At 53.7% G+C, this 22,869-nt stretch overlaps 1 protein-coding gene across 7 annotated transcripts in view; it reads right to left on the bottom strand.

The window, feature by feature from the left end:
- Nucleotides 1-22,869, bottom strand: part of COL27A1 (collagen type XXVII alpha 1 chain) — a 150,196-nt gene that overhangs the window by 73,411 nt on the left and 53,916 nt on the right. For all 7 annotated transcript variants that reach the window (XR_006266600.1, XM_043453017.1, XM_043453023.1 and 4 more), the window contains 4 exons: nt 14,365-14,418; nt 12,047-12,091; nt 3,313-3,366; nt 2,563-2,607 (listed from right to left, as the gene is read on the bottom strand). Coding sequence is in view for 6 of the 7 variants with exons in the window: in XM_043453017.1 (XP_043308952.1) it covers nt 2,563-2,607; nt 3,313-3,366; nt 12,047-12,091; nt 14,365-14,418 (198 nt within the window). In the remaining variant the exon portion in view is untranslated. The remainder of the gene's footprint in view (nt 1-2,562; nt 2,608-3,312; nt 3,367-12,046; nt 12,092-14,364; nt 14,419-22,869) is intronic.

The raw sequence follows: 22,869 nt of genomic DNA, 5'->3' as shown, positions 1-22,869 counted from the left end.
ACCAGATTGGGAGGTTTCTCCTTGGAGCTGGAACCATCTCACACAGCCCTCATCCTTTCCAGCTTTCCATGTTGGTACATTGGCCCCAGGACTCAGAAAACATTCACAGCCCTGGCAGCAGTTGGATGGATGGGGAGAAAAACCCAAGAAGAATGGAGAATCTTAGAGAACTCATGTCGTGCAGCTAAGGCCATGATCCAACAGAACTTCCTTGGTAGAACAAAAGCCAGAATTTTTTTTTTTTAAATAAAAAAAAAGTTTTTTTGTTTTTTTTCAAAAACTTACTTTGGTTTTTCCAATTTGGAAAATCTTATACAATATCCCAGAGTTTTAGGAACATTTTTTTTTTTTTTTAATGTCCAAAGAAGGAGTAAGATGGCTTTTAAAAAAAGTTTCAAAGGCCCCTAAGAAACCAGGACAAGGGATCTGGAGAAAGCTGGGCCTGGAGCAGGAGGTTGGGTTCCAGAATGTACCTCCATGGGGGGAGAGGGAGCCAGGTGGTGGTAAATGGGACCGAGGCCAGGCTGGGTCATGACAATCTGGGATTCTAGGCAGGATGACCGTGGAACATGAAGGGGTGGCTCTGTCATCCCAGGGGAGGGCCAGAAGGTGGGGTGGAGTGAGGAGGGGCTGATAAGAACATTGCTCCTCAAAATATTATGATCCTATCCCAGCCAAAGAAGCAGAAAAGTGATTTCTTTTTCTTTTCTTTTTTTTTTTTCAACTCTAAAGACTTATTTGATTGTGCTGAGATCTGTGAGCAGGAAAATAATTTCCTCCTCTTTTTTTTTTTCAGGGCTTTTACATGTCCCAGGCAGCACCAGTCAGCAAGCCAGCCGAGTTCTATGTAACACGTTTATTTCCATGTTCCTGAAGAAACAGTGAGCTGGAGGCCAGCTCTGCAAAGGGCCTATAAAAAGCTCCCTGCCTGCACTCCCATTTCCCCCCCACTTCCTTTCCCTTCGTCCATGACTTCAACATTTCCAGAGTGCTGATGACTCAAACCACGGGGTAAACAGGTAGCTGTGGGAAGCCCCCGCCTCCAACAGAAAGCCCCTACATCTCCAGAGGGCGGGCTGTGGAAGAGGGGGCTTAGCAACCAGCAGGGCAGAGTCAGAGGGCAAAGCTGAGTGGGGTGGGGTGGGGGGAGGGCCAGCTGGAGGCCTGGGAACGAGGGCGGAGACGGGAGAGGTGGAAACAGACAGAGAGGAGAGTGGTGAGCACCGCGCAGCTGGGTACCAGGGGTGGAGACGGGTAGGCAACCCGGGATGCTCATTTCAGCCCAGCAGCTCTAGTTTTTCTAGGAGTCCAGGCTCCGGGCGGTCTCCTACAGATCCCTGAGTTTCTTTTGAAGAATCTCTTCTCCTCTCCGGGTCTGCTTCTCCAGTTGTGACAGGTAGGCACTGGAGGAAGTGACCTCTAAGGACCTCATCGGCTCTGCCCTTCTGACCCCAGTCCTGCTTCAGGGTGGAGGTCTCTGCTGGCAGGTACCGGGGTTCGAATCCTGACGCTACGTACCAGCTGTGCATGCCCAGCAAGCTTCCCACCTCATAGAGGGGTGGAGGATGGGCGAGCTAAGCCCTGCAGCACGCTCAGAGGGGGACCAGTGTTGGTCCTCGAGCTGAGGAGGAGCAGGGTCATCGGGAGGCAGGTGCAGGGAGCAAGGCCCCCGAGCAGGTGAGCGGCTCCTATCTGCTCAGGCTTATGGAAACTTGGATGCTGCCCAAAAGCTCTCCCACACTCCCTCTGGGGGGCCTGGTTTGTCAAGAGGCTGCCGGGGAGGGCAGGAAGAAGGCCACACGGCCAAGCACAGAAGCACGGCCCCTACCCCCTGAGTCTCTTCACGTGGATGCTGCAGGGCCCAGGCTAGGTGCTGCCCCCCTCTGGGCCCCGGGGTCCCACCGACCCACCTCCAGCTCTGGTTGGGCCCAGGGTCGGCTCGGCAGTGGAACGGTAGAAGACATGTAGCAAGGGTCTCCGCAGCCCATTCCCCACCCCGCACAGCTGGGAGGAATGCTGGTCAGGGGCTCAGGCCTGTCCTGGCTTTTCTGTTACATTTTCAGACTCTGGGATTGGGCTCCCAACTCCAATCTTGACAGTGTATGTGCATTTGTTTCCTCCTATGCCTGGGAGGGGTCTCTGGACCCCACATCACCCCTGCCCTGGGGCCCATCATCTTAGCACCACATCTCCCCATCTCTCCATCTCCCCACCCTCTGTATCCTCTGGCTTTGACTTCAAAGCCCAGACGCTAGACCCAGCTTTGCTCCCCCCAGAAAAAAAAAAATTCGGAGACCTGCCTTAACTTACCCCTAACCCAAGCTTCAACAGCCCCAGCCCCCTACTCTTGTCTGCCAAGATCCGCATGCTTCCAGAACTGTCTGCCTGAATCCCACCCAGAGTTACGGGGAAGAAGCTGGGGAGCACAGATTTAGGGAGGGCCAGAGGGGAGGCAGGCAGAGTGCAGGGGAGTGGACCTGGCGAGAAATCAGCAGCAGCGTCGAGGCGGAGGGAATTCGCATGCAGATAAAACACAGTGCAATAAGGGAGTATTCAGATCACCTTATCACCTTTCAGTCCGGGTTCCCCCACGTTTCCCATCAGTCCCTGCAAGACAGAGGCCGGGGTTCAGCGGTGAAGGAGGGTGAAAGCCCCAAAAGTCGGGAGCCCTGGCATAAACCCATTGGCTTGCTGCAAGACCCCGTGCTGGATGCTCCAGCCCAGGGCTCAGTTTTCTCATCTGTAAAAGGGGGGCAATGAGCCCCGGCCCAAAGGGCGATGGTGTGGCGTGTAGGACCATAAGAAGGGGCGGCTGACTTGTGAGTCACAGAGCTCTGGGCACATCCAGGGGAGAAGGGCGCTGATGGGGGGAGACGGCCTTCACGAGCCGTGTGACACACACTTGTTAGCCAAATGGAATCATCCCTGGAACGTGGCCCTGGCAGCGTAAGCCCACCTTTCGCCTGCACACCCGTCCCACTCAGGGATGTCGAGCTCACTGGCTTGCCGTTCTGTCCCCTGGTGATGCTCCGCACTGCACTTGCAGTGCCCTGAGGTCCAGAACCACGTCTGACTCATGCGCAGCTGGGGGACTGCCGTCTAGTAAGGATGTCTGGTGTAAGTGACATGCACACGATGTTTGGCTCTCAGGACTGAGAAGCACTGAGCCCCTGATCTGCCACCTTCCACCCCAGCAGCCCTCTGAGTACACTCCCCCAACACCGTGTCAGGGTACCCTTACTTCTAAGCTGAAATGAGTCAGGGGGCGCCCGGCTGGGATGAGACCCAGATTAAAGAACAGCTTTTGTTTACCTTCATGCCCTTGGGTCCTGGGTAGCCAATCGGACCCAATGTTCCCATGTCGCCCTGGGAAGAGAAAGAGAAGAAGGCAGCAATGAGAGGGGCTCACAGGAGGCTGGCCTGGGAAGAATTCCAAGGATGCAAACCCCCTATCCCTGGGTTGATCTCGTAATTAGGCGTGTTCGCCTCCACCGAAATACTGGAGTTAATTTCACAGAGGTCCTCTCCCAAGCTCATTTCTTGATTGGTGCCCCTCCCACTACCTCTTTCCACCTCATATTGGATTCTTCATACCCCGTAGTAGCTAAGGCAGGGGTTAGCTACATTAAAACCTCCAGGATTTAATGCCTGATGATCTGAGGTGGAGCTGATAGAATAATAATAGGGATGAAGTGCACAATAAATGTAATGCGCTTGAATCATCCCGAAACCATCCTGCCTCCCCGGTCCGTGGAAAAATTCTTCCAGGAAACCCAGTCCCTTGTGCCGGAGAGGTTGGGAACTGCTGAGCTAAGGGATTCAGGGCATTTCCTTGGGCTTCTGTGGTCCTCAGCCTCCTGATCTATAAAATGCAGATGAGGAACCCTCCCCTCCGAGAGCTGCTGAAAGGGCAAAATAAGCACACACAGAGGCTTTGACTCTAGCTTAGTGAGGGGCAGGAATTTCTGCTTCCAGAAGCTGGGACAGCAGCAAGGAAGGAGCGGGGCTGTCAATCACAGACATCAGAGTTGCAGACGGAGCCCGGAGGACACTAAGATCAGCGGGTGAGTCCTGGACCACAGGTTGGAGACCCAGCATCCCATCAGATCAGCCCGTTCAAGGTGGGAGCAGGTCACGGAGAGTGACCTCACTCTCACCCTGGAGAGTCACATTCACTGAGGGCTGGGGAAAGGCTGGGAGGCGGTCAGCGTAGGTCAAGGCCAGACCACTCGGTCCCATCTCTCCTCCGAGGCTCACTCGCTCATTGTGAGACTGTGAGATTGTTCGTTGTGAGATCTCCGTGCCTCAGATTCCTCATCTCCAACAGGGACTAATACTCTGTACCTCCTGTAGTTTGGAGAAGTAATTGACATGGATAAAGTACTTGGCACAGCCTGGAGGCGTTTTTGGCGGTTACAACTGAAGAGGTGCTACTGGCATCTCATGGGCGGAGGCCCCACAGCAAAGGGTTATCTGGCTCGGGGGACTTCCCTGGTGGTCCAGTGGCTAAGGCTGTGTGCTCCCAAAACAGGGGGCCCAGGTTTGATCCCTGGACAGGGAACTAGATCTCACACACCTCATCTAAGAGTTCACAGGCCTCAGCTAAGCCCCACTACAGACAAGTAAATAAATGAATTTTAAAAAACAATAATTATCTGGCTCAAATGTTAACAGTGTTGAGGTGAGAAAGCCTGGTCTAGAGTGCAGGAATGCACCCTCTTTCCCTGAAGGCTCCTCACTTCCTGCCCTGCCCTGCCCTTCCACTACTGCCCTCAGCCACAGCCATCAAATTAAGCCTTCGCCCAGAGAGAGGGAGCCCCTGAAACACTCTCTTCGCCCCCTTTTCCATCCTCTGTGACTGATGTGCGTGTCTGGCTGCTTTGTGAGCTCCATCAGCGTGCCTGACCTCTCTGGGCCTCGGTTCCCCACTCCCTAAGTCAGGCTCCATGGAGGCCCCTGGCAAGCCCTCCGAAGCCCTGGAGGAACGCAGCCTGACCCAGGTGGCCAGGCTCAAGAACCGGTTCCTGTGGGAGCTGCCTGGAGCTGGCTTGGAGGGAGGCTGGCAGAGAATGGAACGTCACATTCCTGCCGACTCCTGTGGAAGGAAGGGCCGAGATGGAGGGAAACAGGCTGAGCTCAGAGACGGCGCAGCTGGGCCTGGCTGAGGCAATGCTGAGTCTCATCCCCCACCTCACCACCCTCCTGAACCCACCTGACTGGGTGAAACCAAACCTTCTCACTGAGCCTTTGCAAGGAATTCTGCTTTCAGTGCCCATCAGGTGATCTTATTAAGAAAGGGAGCGCTCAGATGAATGGGTGATCATAGCAACACAGATGACCCCCAGGCAGGCACCACGCTGCACACTTCACATGCCTCACCTCCGTTACTGCTCCCGACGGCCCTTCACGATCTGCCTGATCTCCCCGTTTTACAGATGAGGAAACTGAGGCTCTGAGAGGTGAGGGCTTGAGCAAGTTGCAGAGCTCAGCAGAGTTGGGATTCACCTTGGGTAGTCTGTCCCCAGAGTTTCTAAGCAATTCTGAGGTAATCTTGGGAGAGAAGAAGCCAGGATTGCTGGCCGGACAGAGGCTGGAGGGAAGGACAGCCAGCTTCTCAGTTAGGTTCAGTTTAGTCACTCAGTCGTGTCCGACTCTTTGTGACCCCGTGGACTGCAGCACGTCAGGCTTCCCTGTCCATCACCAACTCCCAGAGTTTACTCAAACTCATGTCTATCGAGTCAGTGATGCCATCCAACCATCTCATCCTCTGTTGTCCCCTTCTCCTCCCGCCTTCAATCTTTCCCAGCATCAGGGTCTTTTCCAATGAGTCAGTCCTTCGCATCAGGTGGCCAAAGCTCAGAGAAAAGCATTTCAGCTCTTTGGATGCTTTGACTGGTCCCTTGCCCCCCCCAACCCCCGCACCACCCCCACCCCGCTTTTCCTGGAGGAAGGGAGCAAAGGGTGACCACCCAGAGTTCCCCGCAGTGGTGCACACACAGACAAGGTCCTGCTGATGCAGGGGCTCTGATGGGGGCCGGGGTCTTGAACAGAGAGGACCACCCAGCAGCTCTGGGAACACACGCTCCCTCTCCCCCAATCCAGACCCGACGGCGGCTTGCTGCATGGAGGCTGGATGAAGGCACTCCACATGCATGCACCGCCCCTCTCCAAAGGGGTCTGTGTCTGGTTGGGGGCCAGGGCCAGTGTGGGCTTCCCACCCAAGAACCCGTGGGAAAAAGGTGGCTGCTTGCTGAGGACAGGTCTTCTTCATGTGGGCAGGACCCCCACGTTGGACTAGAAAAGCATTTGGGGGAGAACAGAGAAAACCTCAGGCCGCATTCCATGCCCCCCTCTAGTATAGTCCGCAGATACCAGCCTGCTTTGCGCTCAGCACTGTCGTGGGCAGCTTGTCCAAGTAACACACAAAGTCGGGTCCCACAAGAAAGCAGAGTGAGTCATGCCCATAATCTGGAACCTGTTTCCCTGTCTGCCGGCCCTCCCAGATCCTGCTCAACACACTTCACCCCTCATCTCACAGACTCCCACCAAGAATGCAACATCAACCGGCCACATCTGCGACCACTGAAAGAGCTCCTGAGTGCCAGACGCCACACCAGACAGTTTCCAGCCTCATCAGATCTGTTCGGACGCTCTCCAGCTGCTCACAGCTGTCCCACGGGGTCAGCATCATCGTTGGTGCCGCGTCACAGATGAGAAAACTGAGGCTCAGAGTGAGGTGAAGCAACGTCCCCAAGACCAAGCAACAGGCAGGGGACACAGGCAGGACCAGAACAGGTCTGGGTGTCCGTCGGGTCTCGGAGTCCATGCTCACAGGCCTGGGACTGACCCGGCTTACTCCAATGAAGGACCCAATGATGCCTTTCCTTGTTGCTCTCAATCATAAGGCAGGCTTGAGATTCAAAAACAGGTGAGAGTCCCACTCCGCTGCCCAACAGGTCAGCAGGTGTCCAGGCTGGGGCTTGCTAGGAACCCCTGAAAGAACACCTGGGGCGCTCCCAGTGCCCACCCTCACGGGTGCTGGCAGAGCCTTCCTCCCTGTTGTTCCTCTGGCGCTGGGCATCCTTGGCCACTGCCTCCTACGCCGAGCGCTCCGCCCTGAGCTCACACTGTCCATTGTCCTCAGCATGAGCATCACTTCCCTGACCCCACAGGCCAGGTCAGGCTCCCGCCATCATGTCTGAGCCTGATGAGGCTTTAACTCATGGCCTATTCTACACGATGACCATTGACATGTGTGCGTATGTGGCCACTGCCTGCCTGGTGCCCTAGAGGAAGCGCTCACTAAAAGGGGCTAAATCAGTGGGTGAAAAAGAAGCCCACTCTTTTCCAAACCCTCTAGGGAAAAACCTTCCCTGGAACTGCCTTTTGAAGGCAACAAGGCCTCCTTGAAACTCCAGTAGGAGGGCAGGAGCCTGGGGATGGGGACCTAGGTGACCAGCCCTGGCTCCTGTGTGGTCTTCATAAGCACTACCTCTCACCCAGAAAAGCCCCTGGCACCGTCCAGTTCACAGTCTCACACACCTGCTGTCTCCATTCACCCCAGAAGTCAGGCAGAGCTGGAGGGGCAGTGCCGTGGCAAAGGGCATGAACCATGAAACAGACAGCTTCAGGGCTGTGTGACCTTGGGCAGGTGTGTCAGCCTCTCTGAGCCTCAGTTTCCTTAACTGTACAATGGTAATCTCACTCTTTACTCAGACGGTTTCTGTGATAATTAAATACCTAGCATAGGGCCCGGCACATGAGGGTTTGGTAGATGTCAGCTAGCAGGTTTCCTGACCTTGCTTTATAGACAAAGAAAAAAGTCGGGGGATCATTTGGTGACAGGACACGGTGGACTTGTCCACTATATCTCACACGCTGGGATTTGGCCAGATCACATATCCTTTGGGCCTCATTAAACGGAGGAGGCAAGATTCCCTTTGTGTCACTCAGAATACAAAAGACAGAAATCTTCTCTGTTGAGCAGACTCTGGAATCAGGCATACTTTGTTTGAGGGCTAGCCAAAGGGATTCAATTACTCAAAGGGGGCTGCTTCAAGACTGACTCACCTCAGAGACTGCAGGGGGCCACCCAGTGCTTTTGGGATCAGGGTCACACAGGTCTGAGTGGCAACCCCCCGGCTGGTGACCTTGGGCCCCAGCCTTCCCACCGGGGTACCAGGCTGCTGCCACCTGCTTCATGCATCTCAAGGCCCCCAGCCTAATGCGTGTCAAGCACACACAGAGAGACAGAAGCTCTGCAAATGTTTGTCTGTCCTCTCTCACCCTCCCGTCTGCAAGGGCCCCGGGCACAGGGGATGTTTCAGTTTTGGTCTGCATGCAGACTGCTGCAGCTGACTAGTCCAAAGGCACTGAATAAATGTGGATCTCCACGAACATGATGGTCAGTACATGGAATTCCCATTTGCTCAGCTAGAAACCCACATCCTCTGGAAACTGTAGGTGACTCACAATCCCTCTTCCCTTTAGCTCCTGGTTAGAAAATTCCTTTTCCTCTCCAACTCTTTGGGGAGGCAATTTTTTTTCCCCCAGACACAGAAGCTGCTGTCTCCAAAAATCCAGGTCAGGAGTGGGTGCCTTGGGTGGGACAGGGTACTGGCTTGGAGGCTGATGGTGACTTGATGGGTGCAGGTCTAGACCCACGACCCACCCTCCCTGCCAGGCACATGGGGAAAGGAAGGTCACCCTGGCACCAGAGGGAGTTTAAAAACAGGGGAAGCAGGATTGAAAGTGGCCAAAGAAAGACATGAGGCAAGGTGTGGGGGACGGAGGGTGGGGCGGACTCAGTTCTTTAAGGAGCAACAGGAGGACCGCAGGGCCTGAGAAATGCAGGGACATCCAGGGCTCACCCCCAGCTCAGGCCCCTCAGAAAAGGGTGGGAAGAGAAGTGCCCTGAGCTAAGAGTTAGGAGGCACGGCCTCTGATCATGCCTCCATCTTCTCCTGCCTTGGGTGTGACCTTGACCTAGGGCCTCACTTTTCCCATCTGTCCAATGGGATTTTCCTAAGACATACTGAGCACAGAGTTGCCAGATTGAGTGAATACAAGATGCCTGGTTAAAATGTGAATGTCAGATAAACAATCAAACAAAGGAATGACATTAGAGTGTAAATGTGTTTTAAATAATGTATCTGAAATTCAAATTTCACTGGGCCTCTTCTATTTTATCTGGCAGTCCTTACTGTGGAGAGCAAAGGGGAGCATCGGTGGGAAGAGCTTTTAAAGAGTCAGGAAGGCCAAGGGCTGTAATGGCACAGTCTCTAGAATCTGCGTGCATTCGGCCAAGCAATACTCTCGCCCCTCTCAGAATCCAACCCAGTGGACGCCAACAATGACAAATAGGATTGTGTGCCAAGAATGACAGCCAAGATATGTAAACATCCCTGCAGAAAAGCTTTAGGGACGGGGATTATATAGCCTGAAGAAGCAGCCTTAGGAAGAACAGACGCAACCATCTTTACATCTTGAACAGCCTCTCCCAGGGACAGGGAGATGAGTTGGACTCAAAACACAGGAAAGCCCTGCACAATGAGAGCTCTGTGAAAGTAGATGGACTTTCAGGGGAGGGAGCATCTAACACCAGGGTGTTCTAAGTTGGAGTTTAATGACCATATGACCAAAATCCTCCAGAAGGGAGTCCTGCTGAGCTTCAAGAAGGTTGGACCAGAGAAGACCTCTGAGATCCTCATCAAGTCAGGTTCCCAAATACTCATTGCAGAAATTTCTTTTTCCAAAGCATTCAGGTCAGTGCCTTGTGCCAAAGAAGGTGCTCCACAAAGGACATCAGGGATGACAAATGTATGACTCACACGTTGACACTTCCTAATCCCAAGCCAAGGCAGACATCACCAATCAATCGCAGCACTATCTCCCGATGATTTCTAATGTGACTTTGAACTCTTTCTCAATGCAGCATTCTAAACGGCTGCGGTTCTGTGCTGGGTTTGGTGGCTCAGTCGTGTCCGACTTTTTGTGACTCTACGGACTTCAGTCCACCAGGCTCCTCTGTCCATGGAATTCTTCAGGCAAGAATACTGGAGTGGGTTGCCATGCCCTCCTCCAGAGGATCTTCCCAACCCAGGGATTGACTCTGGGTTTCCTGCATTGCAGGCAGATTCTTTACTGTCTTGAGCCGCCAGGGAAGCCCTAGTGTACATAAAACACTACTACTACTACTGAACCACTACTTATTAGCAGTAACTACTTTACTATTTATTAACAAGTAGTAGTCATAAAATCATTATTATGATTATTACTAAATTTATTGTCATTATTCCTAGCGCTTCTTGAGTGCTTACTATGTACTTCTTGCTGTTGTTCAGTTGCTAAGTTGTGTCCGACTCTTTGTGAGCCCATGGACTGCAGCCCGCCAGGCTTCCCTGTCCTTCACCATCTCCAGGACTTTCCTCAAACTCAAGTCCACTGAGTCGGACTTGCCATCCAACCATGTCATCCTCTGTCGTCCCCTTCTCCTCCTGCCTTCGATCTTTCTCAGCATCAGTACTAGCAGTTTGTAGGTACTAGTTTCCCTGAATCCTCACAGCACTCTCCCAAGTTAGGCACTGATTTATTCCCATTTTAAAGATGAAGAAAACTGAGACACGGGAGGCTTAGAAAATGTGCTCAGAATGGCAATTAAAAGAGTGATAGAGCTAGGATTTGAACCCAGGTAACCTGGTTCTGGACTGGTCTGGGTATACATGTGGTCCTAACAAGAGGGAGCATAAAGATCCCATCTGACAGTGGATCCCTGAGGCTCAGGAAGTGAGCCTGTAATTGAAGACCACAGAGCCCAGAGGAAGCGAGGCCCGGGTCTGCACACAGGCTGATCGGACCTCCACTCCTCACCCTGCCCTGGTTCTGCTCTCACCTACCTGAGCAGGAGCACATTGCCCATGGGAGCCTCTGGGCCTTCTTCCCAGGACTGGTCTTCCCTGAACAATGACCTCCCCAATTCTCCAGGGCCTTCCCCAGCCTCCTTCTCAATAGAAGGTCTCAGCAGGATGGCTGGAGTAGCCAAAGCTGGCAGCCCATTTGTCAAACCAGGCAACAGCCTCCTTATGTGAGCCCCTGAGACGCAAATCCCACAGGATATGTCCCAAAGAACAGAGGAGAGGAGCATCAGACCCTTAGGGAAGCTCCTAGACTTATTTCCTAGACTCAGGCCTGTCACTGGCCCTCGGGCCTGGGCCCAAGGTCAGGGCTCACCCTCTGAAGGTCTATTGGGGAGCCCTGGTTTTGGTTAATAGCACTACTCCACAAAGCTACCCCAACCTGGATGGAGTCAGAAGTCAGATTGCCTCCTACCTCCCTGGTACAGGCCTCTCTCAGTCCCGGGCACATCAAGAGATAGCAACAAGAAGTGACATTTTAAAATAAAAGCAATATTTTCCACTAATTGCATATTTACTGAATGCCAGATGTACCAAAGATAGTACAAGAATGCCTCGTTTAATCCTCACAGCCCTCCCAAGAGGAGTCTACCATCATACCCATTTTACAGATGAGGAACTAAGGCTCAGAGAGGGTAAGTGACTTGACCCAGGTCACACAGCCTGGTTATGGCAGAACTGGGACTTGACTTCAGGTGATCTGGCCCCAAAGTCAGTGTTCTGAAAAGGATGGAGAAGACTGTCCAGCGTGGTCCAGAGACTCAGCTCCTCTGCTAGTCACTTCCTTTGTCTGGACCTGAAGCACCTCATCTGTCGGATGAACACACTACCACCTGCCTAGACCTTGCTGCAGAGCAACGGACAGGCAGCAGGGGTGAAAGTACACGGCCGTCTCACGCTCCAAACCCTTCCCCATTTGAGTAATGACGAAAGGGGCTCAGAGAAGGTTGGTAATCCGCCTGAGGCCACAGGGCATGGCTGTCCTCCTTAGTCCCCTGCCCCGACTGCCCTGTCCTGCTCTCCCAGCTCCTCCAGGGGTCTGATGAGAGAGGGGCGTTTTCAGCAGGACTTGTGGCTCGCTCCCCACACTCTCCCTCCTGGCCATTCCCCTCCCCAGGCATCTGTGTACTTACAATGAGGCCGGGGACTCCTGGGGGCCCTGGCAGGCCCAGCTCTCCCTGCAAAGAAAGAGAGACCAAGGTGGTTACTTGCTCCGTCTCCCTCCAGGCCATGCCCTCCACCCCATCCTCCATGTGGGCCTCTGGTAGACTCCTTCAGAGCTGACCATTCTTTGTTCCTGACTCTCCTGAGCCTGGCCTGGAGTTTGGATGAGAACTTCCTCCTTTGTCGTCAGCTTTCCACATCCGTAAGGTGGGGAGGTTGGGTTTCTAATCCAGCACCTTCCAGTGGCAGGTGTGAGAATGGGCAGAATCCTGACTATGCCAATAGAGATGGGCAGGATGCCTGGCCCAGGAGATCTCATTTCACCCTCACCTTACAGATGGCAAAACTTAGGCCCAAGGTCAGACAACTGTCCTAAGGTCAAGAGCGAGGAAATAACAGGGGGGTGAGGACACCAAGCCGAGACCCACCTGGCCAGCTTCCCTCCATTTCTCAGCCAGAAGATACTGGGGGCCTTGAGAGAACCCCCGAACCCCCCAGAAGAAAGAGGCTGTCAGGTTCCACCTCCCAGGGCCTCTGAGAGGCTGGGAAGCTCTCGCCTGGGAGTCAGGAGATACGGCCATGTATGGGCAAGTTTGTTTTCCAAATCTCTATAAATGGACCTTCAATTGTTTGCACCAGAAAAGACAGGTAGAGGGGATTGGATCAAATTCAAACTGCAAAAGTGGGAATAAAAATAGGAAGCTCTAGAAATGGTGATTATGAACCACCAACATCCTCCCGGGGGTTGTCTTCCTTCATCTGTGTGATCAGATGGGACGTCATTACTACAGCCATTGAGAAGGGGAAGAGGAGGTGAGGAGGAGCCTTGGCTTTAAAACGAAGGGTCTGAGACTCGGGAAAGGGAAGGGACTTGTTCAAGGCCACTTGACTACGCGGCAGAGCCGGGACCAGTCATCAGGTCCTCCTCCTACTCCTCCGGACCATGAGTACAGAGTCATCCCCTCCCCAAGGACACTTCCAGGATGACATCACCCGTTATATGAATAGTGGTTAATCCGGTGACTGGTACACTGAAGGAAAGACTCTGGTTTCCCACTTCTGACCCCTTGCCAGTGCTCTTACCTCCACCTGGAATGCCCCCCCACCACCTCTCTCCCTCCTCATCCCAATTCCAATGCCGTCTTCCCCAGGAGTCTCCTCTGCTTCATTCTCCCGCCTCCATAGCACCTGTGACCTCTCCGATCCCACGTGTCTCACTTCACCCCATGCAATGGACTAGGGAGACGGCCATGAGCTCCTCCAGGGCAGGGACAGGCCCCATCATTACCCACTCTTCCCAACCCCTCCGTCCAGTGAAAACCCAGCACCTCCCTGCCCTCCCTCACTGCATTCCCACAACACCTCTCAGAGACTGGCGTCAGATCCCCGTCATTTACAGATGAGGAAACTGAGATCCAGACAGGGCAACTGATTTGTCCAAGCTTCCATGCCTGGTAAGGGGTGCAGAAGGATCCGAACCCAGACCCATCTGGCTCTGAGGCCAGGGCTGCAGGTCTCCAGGGAGGCCGGGAGTCAGCCCCAAGCTGGGTGAGGCTCCAGGAGCATTTGTGGAATTTAAAACAAGCACATATCAGGTGCTGACTATGGATCTGGCAGCCACCTCTGCCGAGGGCATGGCTAGGCACAGCTGTGAAGGCGGGAAGCCCCAGGACAGATGGGGGCACACAGCAGATGTGCCAAAGAGCCCTGGACATGATCTGCACTTCCAGGCAGAGAGCATGCTTTCCCACCACTGGAGCTGGAGCCTGGGACGGCAAGGGAGAGGCGGGCTCAGCTCCCCAGGGCAGGCTGACCTGGCTCCCTGACGGCCCTCGATTATTTACAAACTCTATAAACATGCCTATGCTGGAGATTTTCTTTAGAACTCAGCTCTTCCCTCCATACAGGGCCTGCAAACCATCTGCTCCCCCAGGCCGCTGCCATCCCATAAACATTTCTCAGACTTTATAACATGGTAGTGGCCCTGGATTCCCCAGCAGGAAGTGACCCATGAACCTTCCTGACTCCTTGAGGATGGGACAAAGCCTAGGGCTTTGGGACCTGGGGCTCAGTGGGCTGGAGGACTCTCCTGGAGTGGGGTGGGGTGGCTCAAAGGCCATCCATAGTAGACAGAAGCCAGGAATTCAGGAAAATCATGCAGTCCACCCAGGAGCACCCAGCTCGTGGGTGACCCAGCTGGGTGACCTAAAAGCTTAGGGTCCTAAAACCTGCTGTGTGCTTGTTCTTAATCTCTTTCCTGTTCCCAAAAAAGATGTGAAATACTTACAGGGTTTCCATCCAGTCCTGGAGGGCCTCTTTCCCCAAAGTCTCCAGGAAACCCCTGAGGGTAGGAGAGAGAGCAAACATCTGCAGATTAGTGTGTATACCTGCGGGCGGCTTGGATCCAGACCCCGAGAGGACACAGGACACGTCCATGCAGTCTCACTCGCTGGTTCCAGGATCTGGGCAGGCTCTGGAGTCCTGAGTCACCTTGAGCCCTCAACAAACATCCTTCCCCTGTCGGCCCCCACTAAAGAACTTCCCAAGGACTGGCTACTGTACAGAAGCCCATGGCCAGGGAGCCCTCTTTTCATGTTTCCTGAGTGTCAGAAAAGAGCACCCAGCTCCCTGGCACGTAAAGGCCAAACCCCAAGCTGAGACTTCCCTGGTGGCTCAGTCAGTAAAGAATCCACCTACAATGCAGGAGACCCGAGTTTCATCTCTGGATCGGGAAGATCTCCTGGAGAAGGAAATGGCCAACCACTCTAGTACTCTTGCCTGGAAATTCCATGGACAGAGGAGCCTGGCGGGCTACAGACCATGCAGTCGTGTATGACTTAGCAACTGAACTATCACCAGGCTGAGACCTGGTCCAAAGGGAGTGGGGGGTCAGGTAGGTCTAGGCCTGCACCAGTCACTGACTTGCTGAGAGTTTTGAGTCATGCCTTCCCCCTGAGTGAGCCTCAGTTTCCCCACTGGTCCAAGCAGGAGACGCTTCTGCAGCATTTCCCAGTCCAGCCTTCTGCGATTTCTGTGATGTGCTCTTTAAAAGCTACCCTCTGGAGTCACGACCCTCATTTTACAGATGAAGAAAGTGAGGCTCTGAAAGGGCAGGTGTCAAGGTCACAGAGTCACACGGATAGGGAATACGGGCAGCACGACCACAGGTGAGTTTCGGCAGCCAAGAGGAACAGGCGGCCCGGCGCGGGCAGGTCTGGCCCTCGCCCCCGCCCTGACCCCTTCTCCATGCTCTCTGGGGAGACAGGCAGCTGGAAAAACATCAGCTGTGGAGAAGCTTCTCGGAGCCGAGGATGGGGGCATAACTCCATTCTACTTCAAAAGGAAGAGAAAGTCCCTGAGCTTAGAATTCAGGGAAACCTGTTCTCCTCTCCTTGAATTCAAATCACTGTTTTTCCAGGGAAATTTAATAAAAAAAAAAAAAAAAAGCACATGTTTCTCTGACCAAGAGGAGGCCTGAGCTGTTCAAACAGTCGAGATTCTTCACGGAAGATAATTTATTTCTGGTTTCTGAAGCCACCGGGGGAATCCAGAAAGTAGATTAAACTAAAAAGACCAAAGATAAAAACAAAACCAAGCCAATTACAAAGTCTATACTGGCTGAGCAAAGAGACCTTGAAGTGTGTGTGCATCTAGGCCTTTGTCTCACCCTGCCCAGAATACTATTCCCCTCAAATCCCTCCTCTGCCAGGAAACCCTAGTAGACCAGAAGGGAAGGCGTTGATATGGACCCTGTAGGAGGTGTGGCTTCATTCTGACACCCAAAAGAGGATACGAGGACACATTAAAGAGATCTGGGCCAAGCCAGTGACTTTGCATGCAAAACTTTACGTGCCTTTGACATTCGCCCTTGAGGGGAAGGTTATTGGTCCCATTTAACAGAAGGGGAAATTGAGGCTCAGAGAGAGAGATGTCACCTCACCAAAGACAAAAAGAAAGTCTGTGGCAGAGCGGAGCCCAGGTCCCACCTCTCTGAACTCTGCCATGTTTGCATGATCTGAGTATGAGCACATCCTGGCATGCAGAAGTGCTCGAATGTGTGCCTGATTGATTTTAGAGAGCGGTAAAGGTAGGCGCGCGCGTGCGTGCGTGCGTGTTTGTGCGTGTGTGTGTCTGCGTGCGCACATGAGCATGCCCCTCCAGATCAAGTTTTCATGGGGTTACATCTGACCCTATCTAAGATGCCTCTTCCCACATCCTTAGGGTCCCCCCTGGCAAATTCCAACCCAGCCCCGCTTGGGCATGCTATAAGGTAGAGAGCCCTCTCGTGTCCTGGGGCAAGAGATATCAGCTGGGCGAGTAGTGGGCAGGGGAGGCTTCTGAAGGCATTTGAGCCACCACCTCTGACCTCGGAGCACGCGGCTGGGGGCTTGGCGAGACAGAAGGACAATCCCTCAGGCGACAAGGTGGGATGCTGTCTAGCCGGACACCTGGCTGACTTCACGAGGCAGGGTTTGGGCAGTCCATGTTGTGCTCTCCAGATCCAGGGTCTGGAGACAGCCTGCAGACTGACCTGGGCTCACCCCCAGGTGGGCTGTGTGACTACAGACAGACCCTCACTGACCCACTGTCCTCTCAGGCTGGGGTGTGCTCTCTGAGAGCCCTGCGGCTTGGCCCATCCCTTAGACAAAGCCTGGAAGGGAGGAGCAGGAATGCCCCTGGACCCCGCCACCAGCCCCATCACCTCAAGACAAGACAGCATGACTGTACTCCCTGGGCATCAATCCTGGCTGAGATGCCCAACGTGTTCACACGCGGAAGCCACCAGACAGGTTCAAACCCATGGGTCTGCAGTCAGGGCCACGCTAGGCTGGCCTAGGGACTCCTCTCAGACCCAGCTGCCAGGCCAGCTTCCCCCGTGAGGCTTTAGAACCAAAGCAACCGGATGCCAGCCCTCCACCACGCGCGGGCCTCTCCAAGCCTCGGTTTTCTCTGCTGTACAATCGGGGTCCTGAGAGTTTGAGCCAAGATGCTGCATGGAGGGCAAGTCCCTGCCGGCACGTGGAGGCAGCAGCCATGCCAGGGCACCTCTCTGAGGCTTAAGCCAAGACGAGACCATCAGAATCAATGGTCAAAAACCCAAAGAGAGACACTTATGTGGACAAAATGCAGCCTGAGGAGAGCCAGTGGCTGATGATGGTGGGGTGACAGCAACGACAGAAACAGCCCCACGACAGAGGGCCTATTATTGGCCCCATTTTCGAGATGAGGAAACTGAGGTCCAAGGATATTAGGAAACTTGTCTGAAGTCACACAGCTATGGAATAGCAGAACTGGGATCTGAACTCAGGCAGTCTGACTCCAGAGACCATTCTCTTGGCTGTGAATGAACAGTGAGTACACAGAATGGGCTAGAGCAAGCCTGTGGCCTCTCAAGGGTGCATGAGAGCTCTAGGCTAATGCGTGAGAGGGAATGGCATTATTGAGGCTCAGGACTGATTCTGGTTTATCCGTTGTGCTCAGCGGCCTCAATACCCAGCCCCGTATCCACCTTTTCTCCCTTTCTTCAGAGCCAAGCAGATGACCTAGAAATCTAGGGTAATTAAGAACACAATAATCCAAAAAAGGGCTTCCCTGGTGGCTCAGATGGTAAAGAATCTGCCTGCAATGTGGGAGACCTGGGTTTGACCCCTGGGTTTGGAAGATGCCCTGGAGGAGGGCATGGCAACCCACTCCAGTATTCTTGCCTGGCAAATCCCATGGACAGAGGAGCCTGGCCTACAGACCATGGGGTCACAAAGAGTCGGACACAACTGAGTGACTAGGCACAGCACAATCAGAAAAAAGACAGGGCTTTAAAAGAGCTGGAATTGGCATCCAGATCTGCGACTGGAATAATCATAGATGGTCTAAGATGGAAAGACCCTAGCTGTTCTTGGCATTCAGCACCTCATTCGTCAGTGGGGAAACTGAGGCCCAGAACCTGCCCAAGGCCCCCTCACCTCGCTAGCTTGCAGCACCCCTCCACCGCTAAGCAACACATCCCAGTTCCGACACTTGCCCAGGGCCCTGACGCTTGATCCAAGGGATCCCAGGAGGTGGCGGTGGAGCTGGACGCACACCACCGCTTCCACCCTGCTTGCTTCTCCCTGTCTGGCCGCGCCCGCCCGTGCACAACATACACCAACAGCCCGGCCGATGGCGGGAGCTCCGCAGGCCCACGCTCCCGGCTACAGCAAGCTGGCCCGAGGCCCAAGGAATGAGCTCGGCGCCCTGCCGGGCCCCAGCCACGTGGTTTCTCCACTTCCCCAGGTCAGGCCCCCCTGGGGAACTGAATGCCTCGTACTTTGAGCAGAACAAGGCCCAGGAGGAGATAGAACCAGGATCCAGGGCGAGACTCCACATTCTCTCTTGGCTACAGCAATTCAGAGGAACAGACGCCCAAACAGGGACGGTTCTCATAACCACATCTGTGGCCGGATGCCAGGGGCTGAGGAGGCCTCTGAGGGCCATCTTCTCCGCCCCCTCCCTCCAGCCAGTGTCTACACTGATGGCCTGCTCCAGAAGCTGAGATGTCAGGGCAGGGATGCCTACAGTCTCCAGAATCAGAAGTCCTGCTACGTCTTGAAGACACAGCTCGCTGGGCGGCGAGATGGTCAGTCCTGCCCCACCCACCTGACAACTCACCTGCCCAGCTTCCCCTGTGCTAAGGAAGAAGTGAGATGTTTGCAATCCAGCCTCTGGTAACATTAGGCCTTAGCTTTTGATAAACTCTAAAACGCCATCACACGCTGGTTAGGTGCTAACAGTGGAATTCATAATAATCTCGAGGAAAAGCCTGCAGAAGAAACTTGCAGGGTTTACAGTCTCTAAAGTTGAGAAGCTCCTGCACAGGTTTGATCTGTATCCTTCCTAATACATTGACAACAGCCTGTATTCTTTTCCAGGAGATGCGTGCCCTCCGAGTGCTCCAACAGGGAAAGACTCCTGAAGATCCCTGCATCATTCTCTCACGACGCTGAGCATGTCTTCACCCTACCTTCTGATATCCAGCTGGGAGGGAATCCCCCCACAAGGAGTCACCGTAGGGAGGAAGGAGGAGGGAAGAAGGGAGAGTGCTCAGCAGGATCCCAGGGTTGCCAACAGCCCTGGGGACAGTTTCAGTTCCAGTTTTGGACCCTAGGGATCACACCCCCAGCTCACAGCGTCACCAGCGCTTAGAACCTTCATCTGTTTTGTCCTCAGTTTCTCCGTTTGGAAAGCACTTTGCTCCCTGCTGCCCTCAGGCTGAGAAAGAGCTTGAAGCCAAAACTGAACTATGTGAGAAGCCCTGTCCTGCCCCAGACAGGCATGTGGCCTTGGACGAGTCCCAAGTGTCCCTAAGCCACACACGGAGGGAACCGGAGCCAAGGCTGGACCTTTCCAGCTCTAAGCTTTAGGGTCTGCCTGCCTGACTCGCTACACAAGACCAGTCCTGGCAGGTCTGGCCAGAAGCCACGAGAGAAGCTGTGAGCAGGGGCTGGCCTTGCCAGGCATTCCAGCAGGCTTGACAGCGAAGCCACAGAGTGCAGGACAAGAGGATGCACTGTGGCGTCTTCCTAGGCCCCATGAGATTCTGCAAGGCACGGCTCTGTCCCCAGCCGTGTCACTGCGTCGTGCTCCTAACAGGCCAGCAGAAACCTCTTCAACTCCAGCCAAGCTTGTAACATCTTATATTTGGACCCCTCCTCGGGAAACCACAGCACATTTCTCTTCTAGCAGGCGATGTGAGATGAGAGCTCTGGAACAAGCTTTCCTTTGGAGGCTAAAGCGGGAGCAGAGAGGAGAGGGGTGACGTGGAGAGCACTCTGCCTGAGCAGGCAAGGGTCCTGGGTTCAAGTCCGGATTCTGCCACCAATGTGCTGTGTGACCTCGGGTGAGTTTACTGGCCTCTCTGAGCTACGTCTACTTATGCGTCTGACCGAGAGGTGGGGCCAGGTCATCACTAGGGTTCCTGCAGCTCTGATGTGCTCTGACCTCCGCTGTGTTTCACAGCTCCCATCCGCAGAAGACTCCCACACAGCCTCCTGATGCTGAGCAGGCCGTACGCATGGGCCTGAGGTTTTGCTTGCTGGAGAGAAACGGACCACAGCAAAATCACCGCCAGCCCTGCCAGAAATGAGGCCAGCTGCGATCTGGCATGAAGGGATTCAGCTCATTCTCCTGACATTTCCTCTTGGTAATAAGTGCCTAGAAATCGTCTGGCCCCAAGCTTTTGACCAAAGGAAAACCCATTCACAGAAGAAGCCCCCAGCTCCCATCAGGCAGATCAGGGGCTTAGGAGCACGTAACCGGGGGATGGCCCTAAAGACCAGGCAAGGAGTGTGCGGGCCAAGGGCGCAGCAGACTGGGAGGCCAGGCAAAGGCACACGCAAAGCCCAAAGGACTCAGGGATATAAAGTCTATTCCATACACATTAAATCATTCCGAGGCAGACCCTGCCCATGTGCTGGCCAAGATGATTGGACCAGAGTCAAGCAGACTTTCACGGCCCTCTGGGGTATTGTATGGCCATAGGGCTCCTTGGCGGAATGGGGATGGTTCCTCGCACACACGCCTGACACCCCAGTGCCAGGGAACACCCATTATGGAGGGCAGGGTGGAATCTTAGGGAGTTAAAGGCACAAAGACGTGGAGTGAAGGGACAGAAATGAGTTGTCTGTTACAGGGGTTGAAGCGTGGCAAGGCCTCAGAGGGTCTCTGGGTACATGGCTTTGAAGCCACGGTTTCCTTACCTGGAAAATAGGTAATCAATCTTAACTCAGCGAATCAGTATGAGAACCACATGTAGTGGTTCAAATGCCACGTAGGTAGCAGGGTCCGGGAATGTGTGCTTGGTCACGTAGTTATGTCTGACTCTTTGTGACCCCATAGACTGTAGCCCACCAGGCTCCTCTGTCCATGGAATTTCCCAGGCAAGAATACTGGAGTGAGTGGCCATTTCCAACTCCAGGGTCTCTCCTGACCCAGGGATTGAACCCATGTCTCCTGTGTCTGCTGCCTTGGCAGGTGATTTCCAGGGCTGCACTGAGACATTCTACCTGAGCCAACTGCTCCCACTCTGTGACTGAAACTTTGGGAAAACAGACCCAGAGAGGTAAGGCCATTGGCTTAAATTCACACAGCCCAGGCAAATCCTCAGTCAGTCACAAAACTACAAATAGAAACAATGACTGCTACTATGTATTGAGTTTTTATTCTGTGATAAGCACAATGACCCCATGAGCTAGAAGCTATTACCCCCATTTTTCAGATGAGAAAACTGCAGTTCAGACCCAGTAGTACTCCTGCCCCAGGGCCTTTGCACCTGCTCTTTCCTCAACCTGGAATGCTCTTCCCCACAGCAGCCACAAAATTAAAAGATGCTCGCTCCATGGAAGAAAAGTTATGACAAAGCTAGACAGCATATTAAAAAGCAGGGACATCACTTTGCTGACAAAGGTCCATATAGTCAAAGCTATGGCTTTTCCAGTAGTCATGTATGCATGTGAGGTTGGACCATAAAGAAGGCTGAGCACCGAAGAATTGATGCTTTCAAACTGTGGCATTGAAAAAGACTCTTGAGAGTCCCTTGCACTGCAAGGAGATCAAACCAGTCAATCCTAAAGGAAAATTAACCCTGAATATTCACTGGAAGGACTGATGCTGAAGCTGAAACTCCAATACTTGGCTACCTGATGTGAAGAGCCAACTCATTGGAAAGACCCTGATGCTGGGAAAGATTGAGGACAGGAGGAGAAGGGGACGACAGAGGATGAGATGGTTTGATGGAAACACCGACTCAATGGACATGGGTTTGAGCAAACTCAGGGAGATGGTGATGGACAGGGAAGCCTGACGTGCTGCAGTCCCTGGGGTCGCAGAGTCAGACAGGACTGAGTGACTGAACAACAATTAGCCCTCAGGCACAAAGGAACTGTCAGCCGCAGACTGTTTTAGGTCTGAGGGTGAGGTACCCCTTCTGTTAATTCCATAAGGTCAGGACCTGGATGTTGCTTTTCTCTGTACCCCCAGACTTGGCCCCCAGAGGGTCCAGATCCCTATACTACAACAGGTAAGGCATCATGATCACACATGTCAACCCCAGAATCACAGTCAACCCCCTTCCTGGCCACCCTTGAATGTTCCTGGCTCCGTCGCAGCTGCCTCTCACCTTCTAACCTCCCCCACTATCCCTTCTCCATCAACCACAAACAAAGGGAGGCCCAGACCCAGAGCTGAAGATGGTTCCAAGCCCAGGAGTTAACCTGCGGGGCAGCAGCAGAGAACCTTAAGCCACCAGCAGGGGCCGGGCCTGAAAGAAAGATGCCTCAGTTACAATCCTGGGTCTCCTTCGACCTGACAACGAGACCCTGGACGTATCACCCCACCTCTCAGAGCCTCAGTTTCCCCTTGTGAAAAATGAGATCATTGGAATCTTCCCCCCAAGCGAAGATTCTAGGACTCCACTTTCACAGCATTATTGCCAACTAGTGAACTTGAGCCAACACTGATGTCAGAGGCCCTGGACAAGAACCGAGTTAGTGTCCTGGCTCTGTTGTCAAACTGTGGGCAAGTTACTTGAGCTCTCTGGGCCTTGGCTTTTTCTTCCTGCCCCACAGATGCTCAAACAAAGGGAGAAATCATTTCCATCTACAATGGACAATCAGGGTCAGAGCTGGTGAACTGGGGTTCCTGCTGAGCCCCTCTCGTGGTCACGTCTCCGGTGGGCCTGCCCAACACCCCAGGGTCCTCTGGCCTTGTGTGTGCGGGAGTAAAACAGGTAACACCAGGACAATACAGAGACTGAGTGTTC

Source organism: Cervus canadensis, chromosome 30, assembly GCF_019320065.1.
Source record: "Cervus canadensis isolate Bull #8, Minnesota chromosome 30, ASM1932006v1, whole genome shotgun sequence".
Classification (NCBI taxonomy): Eukaryota; Metazoa; Chordata; class Mammalia; order Artiodactyla; family Cervidae; genus Cervus; species Cervus canadensis.
The sequence above is the reverse complement of the archived record's forward strand: the minus strand, read 5'-3'. Positions and strand labels throughout refer to the sequence as shown.